The following is a 23,241-nucleotide window of genomic DNA, read 5'->3' as shown; positions in this document are numbered from 1 at the left end:
AATTGAGTATGTAATATCACCAACCGGTTAGGGTCGTGAGATTGATTGTACAGTTCCTAGTTTTATCCTCTTCTTGAAGTGAAAAAATGTGAAAAAATAATGTCCTGTGATAAAAAATAACTATCTAGATAGTTAAAAATCCAAAATATTCAAAAATTATCAAAAAGTGTCTTAGTGCTCTAATTTCCAAAAAACATTTGTGAATGTGGAGTGTCCAAAAATAATAATAATAAAAATTGTGATCCAATATCCAATAAATTATATCCAATAAAATTGTATCCAATAAATTGTGTTCACTGTGTAATAAAGTAAATAGTGGCTGATGGAAATCCTCCCTCTGGGAAGCTCCTTAGTAGGTGATTGCTGTTTGTGTTTTATTCATGGGGTATTCGGTCTGTGATATAGACTCAATCCTTATATAAAACCTGCAAACAACAAAAATGACATAGTGCAATAATGCTACAAATGTGATAAAAATATTGAAATGTTGCTCACCAGTTGCTGTCAACGCGTTTCGGCCTCTTAGTCAGTCTTAAATGCTTTTACTACATGGATCCATGTTTAACTAGATTGTTTATATTTAATATTGTAATTGTCAAATAAACCAGCCAAATTTGTCTAACATAGCCACTTTGCACTGGTCACTTATAGATGTAGTATAGCAAATTGGACAATTCTACATCGGTCACTTTTATAAGTGAAATCATCATTTATAGACAGATAGAAATATCCGTCACCTAGACCCACTTCCCATAGCCTTTAGTTAGGCGCTTTTTGATATCCAACTACCACACATGTCTTTCAGGGGCAGCTAGGTACCCCATTATCTCAAAGCTTCTTTGGGATTAGCATGAGCGCTGTGAGATAACATCTAAAACTATAAATGTATATTAAACACACAAATGATAATATATTTGTGGCTAGATTTAAGTAAGCTTGCTGAGTACACTCTGTCTGTTTTTCTTCCCTCCAGAGGGGTTCTTTTGAGTTGTGGCCACCTTGTTTGCCCACCAATTAAAATCCCTCAAAGCACACATTTTTAGTCCTGCAACAACTAGTGCATAGAGCCACACATGGCCCATTGGCCGCCAGTTGGCCATCCCTGGCTTAAAACAATGACTTTAATAATTTTACAATCCCAGTTATGTTTTGTTTTTTATTATTGAAGTTAGATGTTAAAGGGATACTAAACCCAAATGTTTTCTTTCATGATTCAGATAGAACATGCAATTTTAAGCAACTTTCTAATTTACTTCTGTTATCATTTTTTCTTCATTCATTTGTTATCTTTATTTGAAAAAGAAGGCATCTAAGCTAAGGAGCCAGCACATATTTGGTTCAGAACCCTGGACAGCATTTAGCGACCAATCAGCAAGCACAACCCAGGTTGTGAACCAAAAATGGGCCGGTCTTGCTTTTCAAATAAAGATAGCAAGAGAATGAAGAAAAATTGATAATAGGAGTAAATTAGAAAGTTGTTTAAAATTGCAGCCTCTATCTGAATCCTGAAAGATAAAATTTAAGTTCAGTGTCCCTTTAAGCTTTCATAAATGTATTTTTTTTTCCGAAGCCTAATTTAGTGAGCTTTCAGTAAACAAAAGGTGGTAGACAGGTTTAACATAAAATATCATTTGTAGACTTGCATAATGTTTATATAATACTATTGACTTTTGGGCAACATTGGGTTCTGGCACCTCTCTAGAAAAATTACAGTCAACCAAGAAATTTTTCTAGTTAAAGGGACATGGAAGCCAAAGTTAATCTTTCATGATTCGTACAATATTAAAAAATATCCAGTATCACATTTCCCTCTTTCTCTAGGTATCCTTTGTTGAAACAGTTTCTTTCCACATAAGCATACTGAGATAGGCATGTGTCTTGCGCACTATGGCCCAGATTACAAGTGGGGCACTATTGATAGCACAGGATACACTATCAATATTGTGGGACAGAGCGACAATTAGAGTGCAATCTGGTATTACAAATCCATGGTAACACAGAATTACCAGAGAATATATAATGCGGCCAACATCCTATAGTTTTAATGGATAGCGTTGGCGATCTAAACATTGCTTATATTACAAGTTGTTAGTTATGTGTTGCGCTTGAGCGATACCTTTTTGCTTTCAACTTGTAGTGGGAGCACAAGAATAGATGCACTATTAATGTAACTTGAGCAGTGTTATAATGTAGCTCTGTAAGTATAAGATTGTAAATAGAGCTGTACGCTCCGTAACTTACTTTCATATACTATCATGGAAAGGAGACCACTTCAACAAAGCAAGAGAAATGTGATAACAGAACTCAGTTGGAAAGTTGTTTTTATATAAATTTAGAAAATGTAATTTTGTCTTCCATGCCCCTCTAATGTACTGTAAGTGTTCTAGTTCAGTTTATAAGAACGATAAACAATTACCTCTTTGTAATATATATCATATGGAAAAATAATGATTAAATAGCCTATAATTACTTTATCAGTACAGGTGATGTGTGCTCATCTCACAGAATATATTTCTTACAGTAAATAAAACCACAACAATATATATACCCACCTTTTCAGCAGCACTGTAAATATCCTGCCGCTTACTACAGTCCACCACGTATACATGGACTGTTGCTCCCAATTTTCTGCATTCATCAGCTGTTTCTTTCACACCTTGCTGTAAAAAGTATACCCAGAAATTTAGTAACTCATTCAGTAAAATTAGGCTTGGGTTCATGTTTGGACTTTTGGCAAATATGGTTAAAACTACACCTCACTAATTGGCTCTGACAAAGATCGCGACAAAGATAAATATCAATGGTTGATGTTGATTCTGGTGGTGGGTCATCATATTCTACCAGTTAACTTTGCTTTTAATATTTGAAATCTTCCTTCATCCTCATTTATCTCTCCTTGTCCTGCTAGCGTAAAAGATATATAAAAAATAAATTGCCTTACAAATTATGTTTGTTAACACCTATTGTGAATTAGGGGGGCCACCCCCAACACAGCCAGTGTAAGTAAACTTTCTAAAAAGAGAAATATATAGCTATTTTGTGTATTGTGTTATTGACATTTAATACTGATGTCAATACCATGTGCTGGAAAAAAATATTTTTGATTTGTATGATGCCTGCTGAAGATATACTTAAACGTTTTGCAAGGAGTTTGGCCATTGAAATGCTTTTGCAGCAAACCAGGTGCTAATGTATTCAGAAATGTTTCAAACTCAACGGGTATGTTAATTTATTGCATGATGACAGTAAAGTCTTGGAACTACAAGGTGTTTTATGTTCCTGCAAAGGAACACTGTACTTTTTTACCCTAAGACAATCAGCAATAGTGAACACACAGGCATTGACAATAATTGCACTGACACTATCCATCTGATTGGTTATAGTGCCCCTGGGATACGCAATTGTGTCTTCAAGAGGAACATAAGGAGGTGATCCTATGCAATGGCTAAAAACATTAGGCCGAACCCACTCTAGGCACACAGAAGAACTAAACACAAGCTGCTGACTCCATTTTGCTTCTAAATACGGTTTCTTTAAGCAAATGGAACTAGCTTCTGTCATTCCAAAACAGGGCACGTAAGGAGGATTATCCCAGCTACTAGTAGATCAGTCCCTGAGAAGGAAAACTTGCCTAATATGGTATCTGGGCTATATCAGTTTACTTATTTTGTAGCTTTAATTATTTGTGTTGGAGATTTCTAAATGTGAACATATCTCTTGTTTTTCTATGTGTGTTTTTAAGAAACATATATTATGAGCCACATTACAAGTAGGGCACAATACTTGGTGCACGGTGCATTATCTTTTGTTCGATCTTGCACAAACAATAATGCACAACCTGTTATTACATGGCCAAAATATTGTTTAGTGAACCTTATACTTTTACAGGTAATATATTTGAACACAGTACATGGCTATCGCAGTAACTGGTGTATCAAAGTATTATTAACATATCTGGATATAATCATATTTTAACATTTCAAACCAAAAACTACAGTGCATAAAATGGTCATGTAACCAGTGGAGGCTCCTCCATTTGAGCACAATCGCACGTGCCCCCCTCAGAAGCCCAGATGCCCCCCTCAGAAGCCCAGAAGAAAGAAAGAAAAAACAGAAGAAAAAAAATATAATTTTTCCAATAGCCCCCTACTGTAAAAATTATATATTTTTTTTTGTCCCCCAAAAAATCCAGTTTGTTTAAGAAGGAAAAACGCTTGGCTGAAGCTGTAACTTTTTTAAGGTGAGGGGCGGGAGCGCGCTCAAGTGTGCTGTGGAGAGCTGGGGGTATGAGCGCTCTGTCGGCAAATGCAGAAAGTGGAAGGAAGGAGGTAAGTCATGGCTGTGCTGTGGAATATGTGTTGCGTCCCCTTACTTGTTGTTGTTCTACTAAGTCTGTCTCCTCCTCCTACCTGACGGATCATTTCTGAGCCTGTCAGGGAAAGTGTTGTGATCATGTACTTAAATGTGGGACCCACCCGGTAAACACTTCACCCTTGACATTTGAATTACCGCAATACCTAATAGAAAAAAAGACTCTGTAACATGCTGAACACAATTTAACTCCCTGGCTGCCAGAAAGGACTGCAGTTTATTCCTAAGCAGTGTATTGCAGCCCTTTTTGGTAGCCATGTGGTTAAATTGTGAATCAGTGTTTTCCTATGCATGCGGCAGGGCAGGAGGTCATGAGGGAGAGGACATCTCCGGTTTAAATTTACAACTCTGTCTTCTGCACGGCACTTGAAGCAGCAACTATGTGATAGAGGTCAGTCTGTGAGTTAGTTGCTAAAGTTTTATGCTCTAAAATACTTAATATACTGTATGTACTGTGGCACAAAGAAGGTTAGCTCAGCCTCAGCTCAGATTATTAATACACTACCACTGCTGTATGTTATGAACATTTAAATGAGCTGGACTGGAACTCAAGTTTAGAATAAGAAAAAGTCCCAAGAGTATTGTAAATATAATATTACCATGCATGTGACTGTCCCTGCATATATAAGTGTATGTCTGCTTATATCTGTGTGTGCCTGTGTGCATGTGTTGGTGCCTATCTGTGTGTGTGTATCTCTGCATGAATGTATGTGTGTATCTCTGTGTATGTATAAATTTGTGCATCTCTGTGTAACTATGTATGTATGTGTGTATCTCTATGTATGTATGTCATTCAAGTGTTGTGTGTATCTCTGTGTATGTATGTATGTATGTGTGTATCTCTATGTATGTATGTATGTATGTGTGTATCTCTATGTATGTATGTATGTATGTATGTGCGTATCTCTATGTATGTATGTATGTATGTGTGTATCTCTGTGTATGTATGTCAGTGGATCCCCTTATAGTAGGTATAACAATGATACCTATATAAATTAAATGCCAGCACGTTTTACAAGCGCAAGTTGTTTTGTTTTCTGTGGCTACAGAATGGATAACAGCCCCTCAATTGAATTCTGCTGCAAACTATTCTAAAGAATGAAGCTTTCCTGTTTTGTGCATACATTGTAACCTTCATCTGTCTGTCTCTCCCTCCAACTGTCCCTCCATTCCTATGTTCCTTCCTTTCTCTCTCTCTCTCTCTCTCTCTCTCTCTCTCTCTCTGTCTCTCTTTTTCCCTTCCTCTTCCTTCTTCCCTTCCTTGTCTCTGGGTGTCAGGATAGTGGCTTGCTATGATGGCTGGCTACTTTAGTGTCAGACAGTGTGTGTATTAAACATTATTAAAAAGTGTATTCTGCTTGTCTATATATATATATATATATATATATATATACACTGGGTACAAGAGTCCTATCACTGGGGCAGTATGAGGACATATATATATATATATATATATATATATTTATATTTAGTCCTTATACTGCCCCAGTGACAGGACTCAAGTACCCAGTATATATATATATATATATATATATATATATATATATATATATATATATATATATATAGTAACTGCAGGGTGTATGTGTGTATGTGGTGCTCTTGTCTTTCAGGTTAGTTATGTACATACAACACACAGTAATACACATAACACACTGCCCTCACCTTGTACAAGAATGTGTTAAGGTAACTGGCATAGTGTGTGTGTGTATGTATGTATGTATGTGTGTGTGTGTGTATGTATATATATATATATATATATATACACATACACACACAATAAAATGGGCGGGGCCATCTGAGGGGCGGGGCTAGTGCTCCCCCATCTTCAAAAGTCACCAGCCGCCACTGCATGTAACATAAGTAATAGTAGGGTACCGTTACGTGCAAAACTAGATGATCAGTAACATAACGAGAGTAGTACCGTGTTTGGCCCACCTTAGAACCTAGAGGTCCAATGGTCACTTAAGGAGCAGTATGGCTAAGCGAAAGAGTATCTACAGTTTGTCTTCCCTTCTATTATCCACAAAGTCTCCTGGATTTCATAACCAATACATAAGGGGGTGGCAAGTCGAGGCTAGGGCTTTGGGTCTAACTATAGAAGTTGTAAGGTTATACAACGACATCGCTCTGGGAGCTCTATATCACTACGGCTAGTATATCCACAACTTCATACATTGTTATTGGTATCTAGGAGTAATATAAGCATCCCAAACTGGGAGATATGGCAGGAAGTTATCCCATCCTCTCATACACCCTCTAAAGTGAGAAATATTAGCAGTGATAATTGTGTAGTGAGGGCGTTATAGGTAATGACTGATATCTTTATGGTGTAACTTCGAAATAGCTGTGACTCTCCTCCCCCCTCCCATTGAGGGTAGACCTGCCAGAAAGTAGAAGACGTGTGGGTTATATATGAATATACGGTTGTGAGGAATTTGTTGAATTCTCCAAACAGCTTTCGCTGCTGCAGAGTATGGAAGGACAGATCCGCAAAGATGTTAATATCCTTAAATTGATCCGGAAGGGCAGGTTTGGCAAAGGAAGCTCTGACTAACCGTTCCTTATATGTAAAGAAATATAGTTTCACTATAGTGTCCCTTGGTTTATCAGAAGCCACACTTCTGGGGCGCAGGGCCCTATGGGCCCGATCAATGAGCCCCTCATTTGGAGTAGATGGTGGTGCTAAACAGCCAAAAAACTCAGACAAAAAGGCGACCAGGTCACCCGGTGCCACACTCTCAGGGATCCCCCGTAGGCGCAAATTATTACGGCAGGATCGGTCTTCGATATCTGCCATTTTGTTTTCTAATGCACTAAGTTGCTCCGCTAGACTTTGAGCATAAGAAAGAACATTAGCCTGGTCTACCACCAAATCCTCTTGTTTCCTCTCTACAGTGTCCAGGCGCTCTGAATTAGAATTTAAATCACGTCTTAGTTCTGACAGAGAAGCAGTGATCTGGGCCTGAAAGGATGAGTGGTGCGCCTGGAGTAAGGACTGTAAGGATGTTAAAATAAAAGTAGGAGTCACAGTTGTTGGGGCAGCATCTTGCAGAGCCCTGAGGGTAGTGGCCACCGTGTCAGACATAGATGTAGACATGGTTGAGCTGTCTTGTGAGTCTTCATTTGCAGATGGTGAAACAGGGTGAAAGTGATCTGCCACTGTACTCTTGAGCCCTGTAGCTGGTTTAGGCTTTCTTTTTGTCGATTGCGCCATGGTTATCATTTTAGGATAAGTAATAAGACAACATACAACAGTAGTGGGTTTGAACACAAATAGGTGAAGCGTGAGATGTGAGTCAATGAAATACAACGGGGACCAGTGGCCTGCGGTCCCCCCTCTCCCAGCAAGTAGTGCCTTTAGCACATCATGTGCACAGTGAGCTAGTGTTTAACACCAGAATGTGAAATTGAGTTGCAGATATCCCTTAATCCAATCCTATCCACAGTACTATGGATTTTTATTAGGCCCTCAATTCAAAGGATCCGGATAGCAAAGAGCAAACACCACTATCCATAAGTACACTCACGGACAAAGCAAATCCATGTGTTCCACATAAAGTTACATTCAGTTTGCAGTCTTTACACTCTAAGGGATTCCTCCCTTGCAATATATATCCCACTATTTAATAAGTGAATAGGAAAGTCAATTAGGCATCTCCTAACCCTTTATTTGAAGCGTGTTGTGGTGTCAATGAGGTTACCACGCAACCAGAGGGTCTGCACTGTTTGCTGCAGCGGTGAAGAAGGAAAAATTGCGACTCACGCCAAAACAAATGTTCCGGACTACAGCTATAGGTAGGAGGTAGTGTCTCGTATATTCCTGCAAAAGTGATGGTTGCAGTGTGGAGAGGTATGTGGCTTGGTTTCTACTAGCGGGTGGGTTAGTATGTGATGACTCGTGCACTTACTCTCGTCCGGATCTCTTGTGTAAGTCTAGTCCACCGCGAGTGGTTTCTTAGGCCAGCAATCAGTACCTCACCGTCAGCCACACACCGCTTAGTGCCAAGTCAAGCTCCGGAGCGGAGCCCCACCCTCCGGAGTGGTGTGGCGGTCTTTTGCTGGAGCTGCGTAGATTCCGGTATGTCCGCGTGAACTAGCCTGCCAGGCCTAACTCACACTTGTCCTCCGCGGGGCAAGATCAGCTTCACACTCGTAAACACCTCCAAGTGTAACGGACCCCTTCTCTGATATATGCAAAGGCAATTCAGGGTATAAAATATGCTGATAGAGTGGAAAATATACTTAGTGGAGCTTCTCTAAAACGTGTCTGCTTTGCACAGCAGTTGGCTCCGCCCCCAAACCTTATACTTTTGATGGATGTGCAAGGAGTGTACTCAAGTGCAATCCAAAATATCACTTTAAAATTTAGAACTTTTAAAGATCTAAATTAAACTATTATTATTATTATTAACAATAATATAGCACAGAACTACAAGAACAACTCCATTACTTGTGCACCATCAGCATAGTGCTTGAGGGATATTCAAAATTAATTTTATTGTTCGCCCCCATAGTATTCTATCGTGAGAGGTAATTAAAGCACCCATGCTCTCTGACATCTGATCTGAGTGAGCTGTAGACTATCACTCAAGCAATAAAAAAAAAAAAATAGCTGTGTGCTTGTAATATGAGAGCAAAAATAGAAGGTCTATTGATTGTGCTCAAGCAATATTAATGCACAGCAGCGCTAATATGTTTGCACTCCACTTGTAATCCAGGATTATATATTACATTTTAATAAACCTGTATATTTTTCTCTTTAGTGTATAATAGGTATAGTTACATTAATAACTCCATACCCTGGGAAAATACCCTGTCCATGACCCTGGGAGGATTTTAACTGGTGCCTGATTATCCTTATAGTTTGTTTTCAATATTGCCACCTGCATTACTGACATTATGTCCCCATAAACACAATTCTGGCAGATGAAACAGTTGGCATTTTCACAAAGGTCATACTGCACCAAACTAGCATCTTAATCTTATTTTTGTTTTTGGCAACACATTAGAGCACCAATTACTGTACAGTAATTAATATCTTGCTAATAGTGTAATTGTTCCTTCTAGTTACAATAGACATTTAATGAGGATGTTGCTCCTTAAAACTGAGATTTTTATATGTCATTTTAAAAAGTCAATAGCTTACTTCAGTGGACTTTGAATTATTATTATGTGTCATGTATTTCTAAAGACATCCAACCAAATGAAAAGGAATAAGCAGCAACGATGGTAGTAAAGTTAAAACTTAGCATTTATTGATGCAAAAGAGTAAAACAGTCCATGGAGGGACAAAGTCCAGGCGCTCTGAATTAGAATTTAAATCACGTCTTAGTTCTGACAGAGAAGCAGTGATCTGGGCCTGAAAGGATGAGTGGTGCGCCTGGAGTAAGGACTGTAAGGATGTTAAAATAAAAGTAGGAGTCACAGTTGTTGGGGCAGCATCTTGCAGAGCCCTGAGGGTAGTGGCCACCGTGTCAGACATAGATGTAGACATGGTTGAGCTGTCTTGTGAGTCTTCATTTGCAGATGGTGAAACAGGGTGAAAGTGATCTGCCACTGTACTCTTGAGCCCTGTAGCTGGTTTAGGCTTTCTTTTTGTCGATTGCGCCATGGTTATCATTTTAGGATAAGTAATAAGACAACATACAACAGTAGTGGGTTTGAACACAAATAGGTGAAGCGTGAGATGTGAGTCAATGAAATACAATGGGGGCCAGTGGCCTGCGGTCCCCCCTCTCCGAGCAAGTAGTGCCTTTAGCACATCATGTGCACAGTGAGCTAGTGTTTAACACCAGAATGTGAAATTGAGTTGCAGATATCCTTTAATCCAATCCTATCCACAGTACTATGGATTTTTATTAGGCCCTCAATTCAAAGGATCCGGATAGCAAAGAGCAAACACCACTATCCATAAGTACACTCACGGACAAAGCAAATCCATGTGTTCCACATAAAGTTACATTCAGTTTGCAGTCTTTACACTCTAAGGGATTCCTCCCTTGCAATATATATCCCACTATTTAGTAAGTGAATAGGAAAGTCAATTAGGCATCTCCTAACCCTTTATTTAAAGCGTGTTGAGGTGTCAATGAGGTTACCACGCAACCAGAGGGTCTGCACTGTTTGCTGCAGCGGTGAAGAAGGAAAAATTGCGACTCACGCCAAAACAAATGTTCCGGACTACAGCTATAGGTAGGAGGTAGTGTCTCGTATATTCCTGCAAAAGTGATGGTTGCAGTGTGGAGAGGTATGTGGCTTGGTTTCTACTAGCGGGTGGGTTAGTATGTGGTGACTCGTGCACTTACTCTCGTCCAGATCTCTTGTGTAAGTCTAGTCCACTGCGAGTGGTTTCTTAGGCCAGCAATCAGGACCTCACCGTCAGCCACACACCGCTTAGTGCCAAGTCAAGCTCCGGAGTGGAGCCCCACCCTCCGGAGTGGTGTGGCGGTCTTTTGCTGGAGCTGCGTAGATTCCGGTATGTCCGCGTGAACTAGCCTGCCAGGCCTAACTCACACTTGTCCTCCGCGGGGCAAGATCAGCTTCACACTCGTAAACACCTCCAAGTGTAACGGACCCCTTCTCTGATATATGCAAAGGCAATTCAGGGTATAAAATATGCTGATAGAGTGGAAAATATACTTAGTGGAGCTTCTCTAAAACGTGTCTGCTTTGCACAGCAGTTGGCTCCGCCCCCAAACCTTATACTTTTGATGGATGTGCAAGGAGTGTACTCAAGTGCAATCCAAAATATCACTTTAAAATTTAGAACTTTTAAAGATCTAAATTAAACTATTATTATTATTATTAACAATAATATAGCACAGAACTACAAGAACAACTCCATTACTTGTGCACCATCAGCATAGTGCTTGAGGGATATTCAAAATTAATTTTATTGTTCGCCCCCATAGTATTCTATCGTGAGAGGTAATTAAAGCACCCATGCTCTCTGACATCTGATCTGAGTGAGCTGTAGACTATCACTCGAGCAATAAAAAAAAATAGCTGTGTGCTTGTAATATGAGAGCAAAAATAGAAGGTCTATTGATTGTGCTCAAGCAATATTAATGCACAGCAGCGCTAATATGTTTGCACTCCACTTGTAATCCAGGATTATATATTACATTTTAATAAACCTGTATATTTTTCTCTTTAGTGTATAATAGGTATAGTTACATTAATAACTCCATACCCTGGGAAAATACCCTGTCCATGACCCTGGGAGGATTTTAACTGGTGCCTGATTATCCTTATAGTTTGTTTTCAATATTGCCACCTGCATTACTGACATTATGTCCCCATAAACACAATTCTGGCAGATGAAACAGTTGGCATTTTCACAAAGGTCATACTGCACCAAACTAGCATCTTAATCTTATTTTTGTTTTTGGCAACACATTAGAGCACCAATTACTGTACAGTAATTAATATCTTGCTAATAGTGTAATTGTTCCTTCTAGTTACAATAGACATTTAATGAGGATGTTGCTCCTTAAAACTGAGATTTTTATATGTCATTTTAAAAAGTCAATAGCTTACTTCAGTGGACTTTGAATTATTATTATGTGTCATGTATTTCTAAAGACATCCAACCAAATGAAAAGGAATAAGCAGCAACGATGGTAGTAAAGTTAAAACTTAGCATTTATTGATGCAAAAGAGTAAAACAGTCCATGGAGGGACAAAGTCCAGGCGCTCTGAATTAGAATTTAAATCACGTCTTAGTTCTGACAGAGAAGCAGTGATCTGGGCCTGAAAGGATGAGTGGTGCGCCTGGAGTAAGGACTGTAAGGATGTTAAAATAAAAGTAGGAGTCACAGTTGTTGGGGCAGCATCTTGCAGAGCTCTGAGGGTAGTGGCCACCGTGTCAGACATAGATGTAGACATGGTTGAGCTGTCTTGTGAGTCTTCATTTGCAGATGGTGAAACAGGGTGAAAGTGATCTGCCACTGTACTCTTGAGCCCTGTAGCTGGTTTAGGCTTTCTTTTTGTCGATTGCGCCATGGTTATCATTTTAGGATAAGTAATAAGACAACATACAACAGTAGTGGGTTTGAACACAAATAGGTGAAGCGTGAGATGTGAGTCAATGAAATACAATGGGGGCCAGTGGCCTGCGGTCCCCCCTCTCCCAGCAAGTAGTGCCTTTAGCACATCATGTGCACAGTGAGCTAGTGTTTAACACCAGAATGTGAAATTGAGTTGCAGATATCCTTTAATCCAATCCTATCCACAGTACTATGGATTTTTATTAGGCCCTCAATTCAAAGGATCCGGATAGCAAAGAGCAAACACCACTATCCATAAGTACACTCACGGACAAAGCAAATCCATGTGTTCCACATAAAGTTACATTCAGTTTGCAGTCTTTACACTCTAATGGATTCCTCCCTTGCAATATATATCCCACTATTTAGTAAGTGAATAGGAAAGTCAATTAGGCATCTCCTAACCCTTTATTTGAAGCGTGTTGAGGTGTCAATGAGGTTACCACGCAACCAGAGGGTCTGCACTGTTTGCTGCAGCGGTGAAGAAGGAAAAATTGCGACTCACGCCAAAACAAATGTTCCGGACTACAGCTATAGGTAGGAGGTAGTGTCTCGTATATTCCTGCAAAAGTGATGGTTGCAGTGTGGAGAGGTATGTGGCTTGGTTTCTACTAGCGGGTGGGTTAGTATGTGGTGACTCGTGCACTTACTCTCGTCCAGATCTCTTGTGTAAGTCTAGTCCACTGCAAGTGGTTTCTTAGGCCAGCAATCAGGACCTCACCGTCAGCCACACACCGCTTAGTGCCAAGTCAAGCTCCGGAGTGGAGCCCCACCCTCCGGAGTGGTGTGGCGGTCTTTTGCTGGAGCTGCGTAGATTCCGGTATGTCCGCGTGAACTAGCCTGCCAGGCCTAACTCACACTTGTCCTCCGCGGGGCAAGATCAGCTTCACACTCGTAAACACCTCCAAGTGTAACGGACCCCTTCTCTGATATATGCAAAGGCAATTCAGGGTATAAAATATGCTGATAGAGTGGAAAATATACTTAGTGGAGCTTCTCTAAAACGTGTCTGCTTTGCACAGCAGTTGGCTCCGCCCCCAAACCTTATACTTTTGATGGATGTGCAAGGAGTGTACTCAAGTGCAATCCAAAATATCACTTTAAAATTTAGAACTTTTAAAGATCTAAATTAAACTATTATTATTATTATTAACAATAATATAGCACAGAACTACAAGAACAACTCCATTACTTGTGCACCATCAGCATAGTGCTTGAGGGATATTCAAAATTAATTTTATTGTTCGCCCCCATAGTATTCTATCGTGAGAGGTAATTAAAGCACCCATGCTCTCTGACATCTGATCTGAGTGAGCTGTAGACTATCACTCAAGCAATAAAAAAAAATAGCTGTGTGCTTGTAATATGAGAGCAAAAATAGAAGGTCTATTGATTGTGCTCAAGCAATATTAATGCACAGCAGCGCTAATATGTTTGCACTCCACTTGTAATCCAGGATTATATATTACATTTTAATAAACCTGTATATTTTTCTCTTTAGTGTATAATAGGTATAGTTACATTAATAACTCCATACCCTGGGAAAATACCCTGTCCATGACCCTGGGAGGATTTTAACTGGTGCCTGATTATCCTTATAGTTTGTTTTCAATATTGCCACCTGCATTACTGACATTATGTCCCCATAAACACAATTCTGGCAGATGAAACAGTTGGCATTTTCACAAAGGTCATACTGCACCAAACTAGCATCTTAATCTTATTTTTGTTTTTGGCAACACATTAGAGCACCAATTACTGTACAATAATTAATATCTTGCTAATAGTGTAATTGTTCCTTCTAGTTACAATAGACATTTAATGAGGATGTTGCTCCTTAAAACTGAGATTTTTATATGTTATTTTAAAAAGTCAATAGCTTACTTCAGTGGACTTTGAATTATTATTATGTGTCATGTATTTCTAAAGACATCCAACCAAATGAAAAGGAATAAGCAGCAACGATGGTAGTAAAGTTAAAACTTAGCATTTATTGATGCAAAAGAGTAAAACAGTCCATGGAGGGACAGAGGTACAACAAAGGAAATACAGTATACGCGTTTCGGCTGTCGCCGTAATCACTACTGCTGAATAAAAGTTACATGCATACTCATTTAAAAAGGGTGTGCATTGCCCTGATTGGTTAAGAGCTCAAATAAGGAAACTCCTTAAATGAAATTGCAAGTGTACCACTGTTCAATTAGCAATATGTAATTATAAATGTGTTAAAGTTAAACACATAAATATATATCTCTTAACAGATATTACACACAATATATTCTGTGTTACACATAGATACCAGCAACATCGTAAGAACCTGAGAAATGACAGCATTAAATAAATAAAGAAATAGCACCCATAAAACATATGCGAATGTTACTATTATAACGATTATGAGCTAGAGGTATATATATCTATGCATACATGCACATCAAACACAAGACTAAACTTGCTACACAGTTGTAGATTGTAATGCATACAAGCATACATACATAGACATATGGGTAAGACACATAGATATCAGCAAAACATTAGCAACTGCTGATATTATCAATACCTTAAATGTAAGAATATATCCAACACATATGAGAAACAGAGGTAGCCCAAATATTTTCATGGAAATAAACCTCATGTAAGAGTAGACCTAAATTAGTATCTGCAGATGTATATAAATGTACACCAGTTTAAATAAATATCAAACGCAAGACCTCAACTTGCTACACAAATGTGGATTAAGTGTCATACATGTGTACATATATATACAAATAGGCTATTCCCAATAATTGATCAAATCATACTCAGCATTGAGTCCAAAGGGGACTTTAGTGGAAAGTTTAAATATCCACAGCATTTCACGTTTCTCAAGAAGTCTTTGTCTATCTCCACCTCTTTTGGGATGCGGTATGAAATCAATGGCTTGCCATCTGAGAGAGGAGGCCTCCTTATTATGTTTGGTACAAAAATGTTGGACTATAGGTGAAGATGACTTCCCTACTCTAATTGTGGATAGATGTTCCCTTATCCGAGATCTTATGTCTCGTGTCGTAAGTCCAACGTATTGGACATTACACAAAATGCAAGTAATGAGATAAATGACATACTGTGAAGTACAATTCAAACAATAGTTAATATCAAATGTACGTTGGGTGACTGTAGATGTAAATGTGTTTGATATAGTGACATAGTCACATGGTTTGCATCTGCTATTCCCACATCTAAACATACCTTTAGATGTGAGCCATGAACTCAATGTGGCTCGAGGACTGCTTAGAACCGTGGGTGATAGGTAATTGCCCAATGTTTTGTTACGGCGGTAAGAACATCTTATACCTTCAGCCACACAGGTAATAAGTCTGTCATCTGCCACAAGGAGTTTGAAATGTTTCCTCACAATGTCACATATTGCCTCATACTCAGTACTATAATAGGTTACAAAAGTAACCTTGTTGGACATCTGTTTCTTATTGTTGTTTTTTCTCCCTTTTAGCATAGATTTTCGATCCATACCCTGAACTTCACTCGCAGCCCTATTTATCACTTTTTTAGGGTAACCTCTACTACCCAAACGGTCAAGTAAGTCTCCTTTGTGTTGTAAGAAACTTTCTTCTGTTGAGCAGTTTAGTTTTGCCCTGATTAACTGTCCCTTGGCTATGGAGTACATAACGTTTTTGGGGTGGCAACTCTTTGCATGTAAAACTGAGTTGCCCGATATGGGCTTCCTATAAATGCACGTATTTATCCTGCCTGAGGTGTTACCTTTTAAGGAGATGTCTAGAAAGTTGATAGTATCACTATGTGACTCTGAAGTGAATTTTAAATTCAGGTTGTTTTGGTTGATGTAATCAAGAAACTTAATTTTATCTTCAGTGTTACCGCTCCAAATAAGGAGCAGATCATCGATAAATCGACCGTAGTAAATGATATTGAGTCTGAAGGGGTTCCAATCACCATAGATGTGGGACAGCTCCCACCAACCCATGTACAGGTTGGCATAGGAGGGGGCAAACCTCTGTTTGGGCTACCTCTGTTTCTCATATGTGTTGGATATATTCTTACATTTAAGGTATTGATAATATCAGCAGTTGCTAATGTTTTGCTGATATCTATGTGTCTTACCCATATGTGTATGTATGTATGCTTGTATGCATTACAATCTACAACTGTGTAGCAAGTTTAGTCTTGTGTTTGATGTGCATGCATGCATAGATATATATACCTCTAGCTCATAATCGTTATAATAGTAACATTCGCATATGTTTTATGGGTGCTATTTCTTTATTTATTTAATGCTGTCATTTCTCAGGTTCTTACGATGTTGCTGGTATCTATGTGTAACACAGAATATATTGTGTGTAATATCTGTTAAGAGATATATACAGGGAGTGCAAAATTATTAGGCAAATGAGTATTTTGACCACATCATCCTCTTTATGCATGTTGTCTTACTCCAAGCTGTATAGGCTCGAAAGCCTACTACCAATTAAGCATATTAGGTGATGTGCATCTCTGTAATGAGAAGGGGTGTGGTCTAATGACATCAACACCATATATCAGGTGTGCATAATTATTAGGCAACTTCCTTTCCTTTGGCAAAATGGGTCAAAAGAAGGACTTGACAGGCTCAGAAAAGTAAAAAATAGTGAGATATCTTGCAGAGGGATGCAGCACTCTTAAAATTGCAAAGCTTCTGAAGCGTGATCATCGAACAATCAAGCGTTTCATTCAAAATAGTCAACAGGGTCGCAAGAAGCGTGTGGAAAAACCAAGGCGCAAAATAACTGCCCATGAACTGAGAAAAGTCAAGCGTGCAGCTGCCAAGATGCCACTTGCCACCAGTTTGGCCATATTTCAGAGCTGCAACATCACTGGAGTGCCCAAAAGCACAAGGTGTGCAATACTCAGAGACATGGCCAAGGTAAGAAAGGCTGAAAGACGACCACCACTGAACAAGACACACAAGCTGAAATGTCAAGACTGGGCCAAGAAATATCTCAAGACTGATTTTTCTAAGGTTTTATGGACTGATGAAATGAGAGTGAGTCTTGATGGGCCAGATGGATGGGCCCGTGGCTGGATTGGTAAAGGGCAGAGAGCTCCAGTCCGACTCAGACGCCAGCAAGGTGGAGGTGGAGTATTGGTTTGGGCTGGTATCATCAAAGATGAGCTTGTGGGGCCTTTTCGGGTTGAGGATGGAGTCAAGCTCAACTCCCAGTCCTACTGCCAGTTTCTGGAAGACACCTTCTTCAAGCAGTGGTACAGGAAGAAGTCTGCATCCTTCAGGAAAAACATGATTTTCATGCAGGACAATGCTCCATCACACGCGTCTAAGTACTCCACAGCGTGGCTGGCAAGAAAGGGTATAAAAGAAGAAAATCTAATGACATGGCCTCCTTGTTCACCTGATCTGAACCCCATTGAGAACCTGTGGTCCATCATCAAATGTGAGATTTACAAGGAGGTAAAACAGTACACCTCTCTGAACAGTGTCTGGGAGGCTGTGGTTGCTGCTGCACGCAATGTTGATGGTGAACAGATCAAAACACTGACAGAATCCATGGATGGCAGGCTTTTGAGTGTCCTTGCAAAGAAAGGTGGCTATATTGGTCACTGATTTGTTTTTGTTTTGTTTTTGAATGTCAGAAATGTATATTTGTGAATGTTGAGATGTTATATTGGTTTCACTGGTAAAAATAAATAATTGAAATGGGTATATATTTGTTTTTTGTTAAGTTGCCTAATAATTATGCACAGTAATAGTCACCTGCACACACAGATATCCCCCTAAAATAGCTATAACTAAAAACAAACTAAAAACTACTTCCAAAACTATTCAGCTTTGATATTAATGAGTTTTTTGGGTTCATTGAGAACATGGTTGTTGTTCAATAATAAAATTAATCCTCAAAAATACAACTTGCCTAATAATTCTGCACTCCCTGTATATATATATATGTGTTTAACTTTAACACATATATAATTACATATTTCTAATTGAACAGTGGTACACTTGCAATTTCATTTAAGGAGTTTCCTTATTTGAGCTCTTAACCAATCAGGGCTATGCACACCCTTTTTAAATGAGTATGCATGTAACTTTTATTCAGCAGTAGTGATTACGGCGACAGCCGAAACGCGTATACTGTATTTCCTTTGTTGTACCTCTGTCCCTCCATGGACTGTTTTACTCTTTTGCATCAATAAATGCTAAGTTTTAACTTTACTACCATCGTTGCTGCTTATTCCTTTTCATTTGGTTGGATGTCTTTTGCCCATTAAGCAGCAACGCTTCCTCTATGGCAGCCATAATCCTCAGCTTTCACTACAAGTTTCCTGTCTAACTACGAGCAAGGAGAATCCGAGTACCTGCGCTGGCATTGGCCCAGATGGATTAGCCGCAGGACGAGCCGCAAGACGAGCCCCCTTCTTCTCAGCGTCCTATTGGATCACGTGGTGGAGAGTGAGACTTCCGGTTTCAAGCTGTCTCGGCGTGGATCGAAGCAGACGGAACAGCACAGAGTGTTGCGGTTCTCTCTCTCCCTGAAATCCATGACGGAGCCTGGTCTTCGTGAGGACGTCTGGTAACAAGAGTTTGTGACGGAGCCTGGTCTTCGTAGGGGCTATCTGGTAAGCCGACAGGTACTTGGTGCCTACAAGCAACTTACAGCTATGGTGCTTTAAATGTTTTTCTGCTCACTTGGAGGTAATTCCTCGACACTATGTCAAAAGCGGAATACAAGTGATATTATACCACTATTACATTGCACTATTGGACATTTTATATGTTTATATTGCTGGACTTGGTTGCTTACATTATCTACTCTCCTGCTAATTTGGATAACGACCGCTATATTTGACACAGGTCACTAGCCATTACACTTACTCCCTCCTCTTCCAGCATATCTTTGGTTTCTTTGGCATTAAGTGCTTTTGGGCAGCACTTCTGGTTGAGGGGTCGGGTATTGGGAAGTTATTTTTACAAACATGGAGGACACACAATTTTACTCATTGATGCCAGTTATATCTAGAGATGAACCCTCTGTAGAACTTGCCAAAATATTTTCTACCAGTAGATCTGACTATGCACTAACAGACTTGTTCCAGGAAATGGACAAACTTTGCACAAAGGAAACCAGACTTCAGTGGGATATATGGACACTGGGGAAATATTTAGATATGAAAATGATACCCAGAGGCCTTAGAATTTCAAAATACCCCACCTTTGAAACTGAGGACACTGAATTTGTGGATAACTGGAACACTATACTTGATGAATGCTCAGTCAGATAAATGATTCTGTTGGTGTCCTATAAAAACAAACTGTTAAATGAAACTAGAGATAACATCAATATTATTCAAATAGAGCTTAATACACGTAAACATGAAATTGATTATCCCAGATTTGATGATGTTATAAAAAAATCTGTAGCAAATGTAAAATCAACTGTTATGAGCACTAAGCATGTCAAATACCGGTGTGATAAAACTGATTATGATACCAACACCATTCATGTATGGAATAAGACACATAGATTCAACACTCGTAGACAACACAATAGAAACAGGAGTAGGGGTAGGTCACGCAACAGAAACCATAGATCTAATAGTAGCCAGAGAGTTACATTTTCAGACAGTGACGTTGAATCTGGTGAAGACAGATATGTTTCTGACACTGATATCTGTAGTGAAACAAATCCAGGTATCTTGAAAAATACTGTTGCACATGGGATACAAGTAAATAGTGGTGCAGCTGCACCCTTTGTAAAATCTAAGGATAAAAACAAAAATAAATATATACCGACAACACATAACAGCATTGAGTCAAGTGAGACACAAGCTACGAATTCTCATTGTAGCAATACCCAATTAGAACAGGTTTTTTCAGTAGCCCCAATGAATCCCAAGGGAGGAGGGAATACACAGAATACACAGAACCGTTATCCACAGAGGATAACAAAGGGAACCAACAAGTATGCACCCTCAGTGTAATCAATTTGTCGAATACATTGCTAAGCGATTCACAGATTAAACTTTTGAGCCTTGGCTTAGGTTTTGTGCCTTCAACTGGTTTTGATCTGTTCAAAACCATGTTGGATGTAAATTGCTTAGTCCGCAATATTACACTGAAAAAACATTTCTTCAACAGTAATCAGGATACCGCACCCATCCCTGTGGGAGAACCTGGCCATGACATAACCAGAGTAAATTTGAATAATGATTTGTCATTTTCAGAAACTTGTGATGTAATTGCTCTGGATGCAATGGCCAGGGAAAACCTAACAGATATGAATGAGCAACATTGTGTAAACAAATTTGTGGGTTTTAAAAAGGCATCCACATTCTATCCTATCCACAGCAGAGGCCCCCTTATAGAAAAAATTCTATAATAGGGTAGAAAAAGATCTAAAAGATCTAGCCCTACATAAAAAGAAACTTCCTGATAATCTGTCTATTTCAGAAAGGAAGGCTCTAAAGGATTTGCAGGATAATGAACAGATTGTGATCCGCAATGCGGATAAGGAGGGCTCTGTTGTGGTTATGGATACTGTGGACTACAAAAAAGAAGCACTACGCCAACTTAATGACCCCACACAGTACACCATTCTTTCCACTAATCCCACCAAACGCTTTCAGGTTGAACTTATGCACCTTCTGGACAATGGGATGGAACAAGGTTTTCTTGATAAGAACACCTTTGAATATCTGTATGTTGAGTTTCCACCATCTCCCGAAGGTGCATAAGTCCCTGATTAACGTTGTTGGTCGACCAATTGTTAGTGGGATCGGATCTCTTTTTGAGCACATGTCAGAGTGGCTAGATGCCATTTTATGTCCTTTGGTTCAGGCTTTACCCAGTTTTTTACAGCACACTAAGGCCTAGATTTGGAGTTCGGCGGTAGAAGGGCTGTTAACGCTCCGCGGGCTTTTTTCTGGCCGCACCATAAATTTAACTCTGGTATCGAGAGTTCAAACAAATGCTGCGTTAGGCTCCAAAAAAGGAGCGTAGAGCATTTTTACCGCAAATGCAACTCTCGATACCAGAGTTGCTTACGGACGCGGCCAGCCTCAAAAACGTGCTCGTGCACGATTCTCCCATAGGAAACAATGGGGCTGTTTGAGCTGAAAAAAAACCTAACACCTGCAAAAAAGCAGCGTTCAGCTCCTAACGCAGCCCCATTGTTGTCTATGGGGAAACACTTCCTACGTCTGCACCTAACACTCTAACATGAACCCCGAGTCTAAACACCCCTAACCTTACACTTATTAACCTCTAATCTGTCGCCCCCGCTATCGCTGACCCCTGCATATTTTTTTTAACCCCTAATCTGCCGCTCCGTAAACCGCCGCAACCTACGTTATCCCTATGTACCCCTAATCTGCTGCCCTAACATCGCCGACCCCTATATTATATTTATTAACCCCTAATCTGCCCCCCACAACGTCGCCGCCAGCTACCTACACTTATTAACCCCTAATCTGCCGAGCGGACCGCACCGCTACTATAATAAAGTTATTAACCCCTAATCCGCCTCACTAACCCTATCATAAATAGTATTAACCCCTAATCTGCCCTCCCTAACATCTCCGACACCTAACTTCAATTATTAACCCCTAATCTGCCGACCGGAGCTCACCGCTATTCTAATAAATGTATTAACCCCTAAAGCTAAGTCTAACCCTAACACTAACACCCCCCTAACTTAAATATAATTTACATCTAACGAAATAAATTAACTCTTATTAAATAAATGATTCCTATTTAAAGCTAAATACTTACCTGTAAAATAAATGCTAATATAGCTACAATATAAATTATAATTATATTATAGCTATTTTAGGATTAATATTTATTTTACAGGCAACTTTGTAATTATTTTAACAAGGTACAATAGCTATTAAATAGTTAATAACTATTTAATAGTTACCTAGTTAAAATAATAACAAATTTACCTGTAAAATAAATCCTAACCTAAGATATAATTAAACCTAACACTACCCTATCAATAAATTAATTAAATAAACTACCTACAATTACCTACAATTAACCTAACACTACACTATCAATAAATTAATTAAACACAATTGCTACAAATAAATACAATTAAATAAACTAGCTAAAGTACAAAAAATAAAAAAGAACTAAGTTACAAAAAATAAAAAAATATTTACAAACATAAGAAAAATATTACAACAATTTTAAACTAATTACACCTACTCTAAGCCCCCTAATAAAATAACAAAGCCCCCCAAAATAAAAAATTCCCTACCCTATTCTAAATTAAAAAAGTTACAAGCTCTTTTACCTTACCAGCCCTGAACATGGCCCTTTGCGGGGCATGCCCCAAGAATTTCAGCTCTTTTGCCTGTAAAAAAAAACATACTATACCCCCCCCCCAACATTACAACCCACTACCCCTAATCTAACCCAAACCCCCCTTAAAGAAACCTAACACTAAGCCCCTGAAGATCTTCCTACCTTGTCTTCACCATCCAGGTATCACCGATCCGTCCTGGCTCCAACATCTTCATCCAACCCAAGCGGGGGTTGGCGATCCATCATCCGGTGGCTGAAGAGGTCCAGAAGAGGCTCCAAAGTCTTCCTCCTATCCGGCAAGAAGAGGACATCCGGACCGGCAAACATCTTCTCCAAGCGGCATCTTCGATCTTCTTCCATCCGGTGCGGAGCGGGTCCATCTTGAAGCAGGCGACGCGGATCCATCCTCTTCTTCCGTTGTCTCCCGACGAATGACGGTTCCTTTAAGGGACGTCATCCAAGATGGCGTCCCTCGAATTCCGATTGGCTGATAGGATTCTAACAGCC

At 39.4% G+C, this 23,241-nt stretch overlaps 1 protein-coding gene across 1 annotated transcript in view; it reads right to left on the bottom strand.

Annotated features, from left to right (window-relative positions):
* The window catches only part of LOC128648114 (17-beta-hydroxysteroid dehydrogenase 13-like), a 186,142-nt gene that overhangs the window by 111,486 nt on the left and 51,415 nt on the right, over nucleotides 1–23,241 (bottom strand). The window contains 1 exon segment of the mRNA XM_053700773.1: nucleotides 2,553–2,656. Within this exon segment, the coding sequence (XP_053556748.1) occupies nucleotides 2,553–2,656 (104 nt within the window).

Source organism: Bombina bombina, chromosome 2 (assembly GCF_027579735.1).
Source record: "Bombina bombina isolate aBomBom1 chromosome 2, aBomBom1.pri, whole genome shotgun sequence".
NCBI classification, from domain to species: domain Eukaryota; kingdom Metazoa; phylum Chordata; class Amphibia; order Anura; family Bombinatoridae; genus Bombina; species Bombina bombina.
The sequence above is the reverse complement of the archived record's forward strand: the minus strand, read 5'-3'. Positions and strand labels throughout refer to the sequence as shown.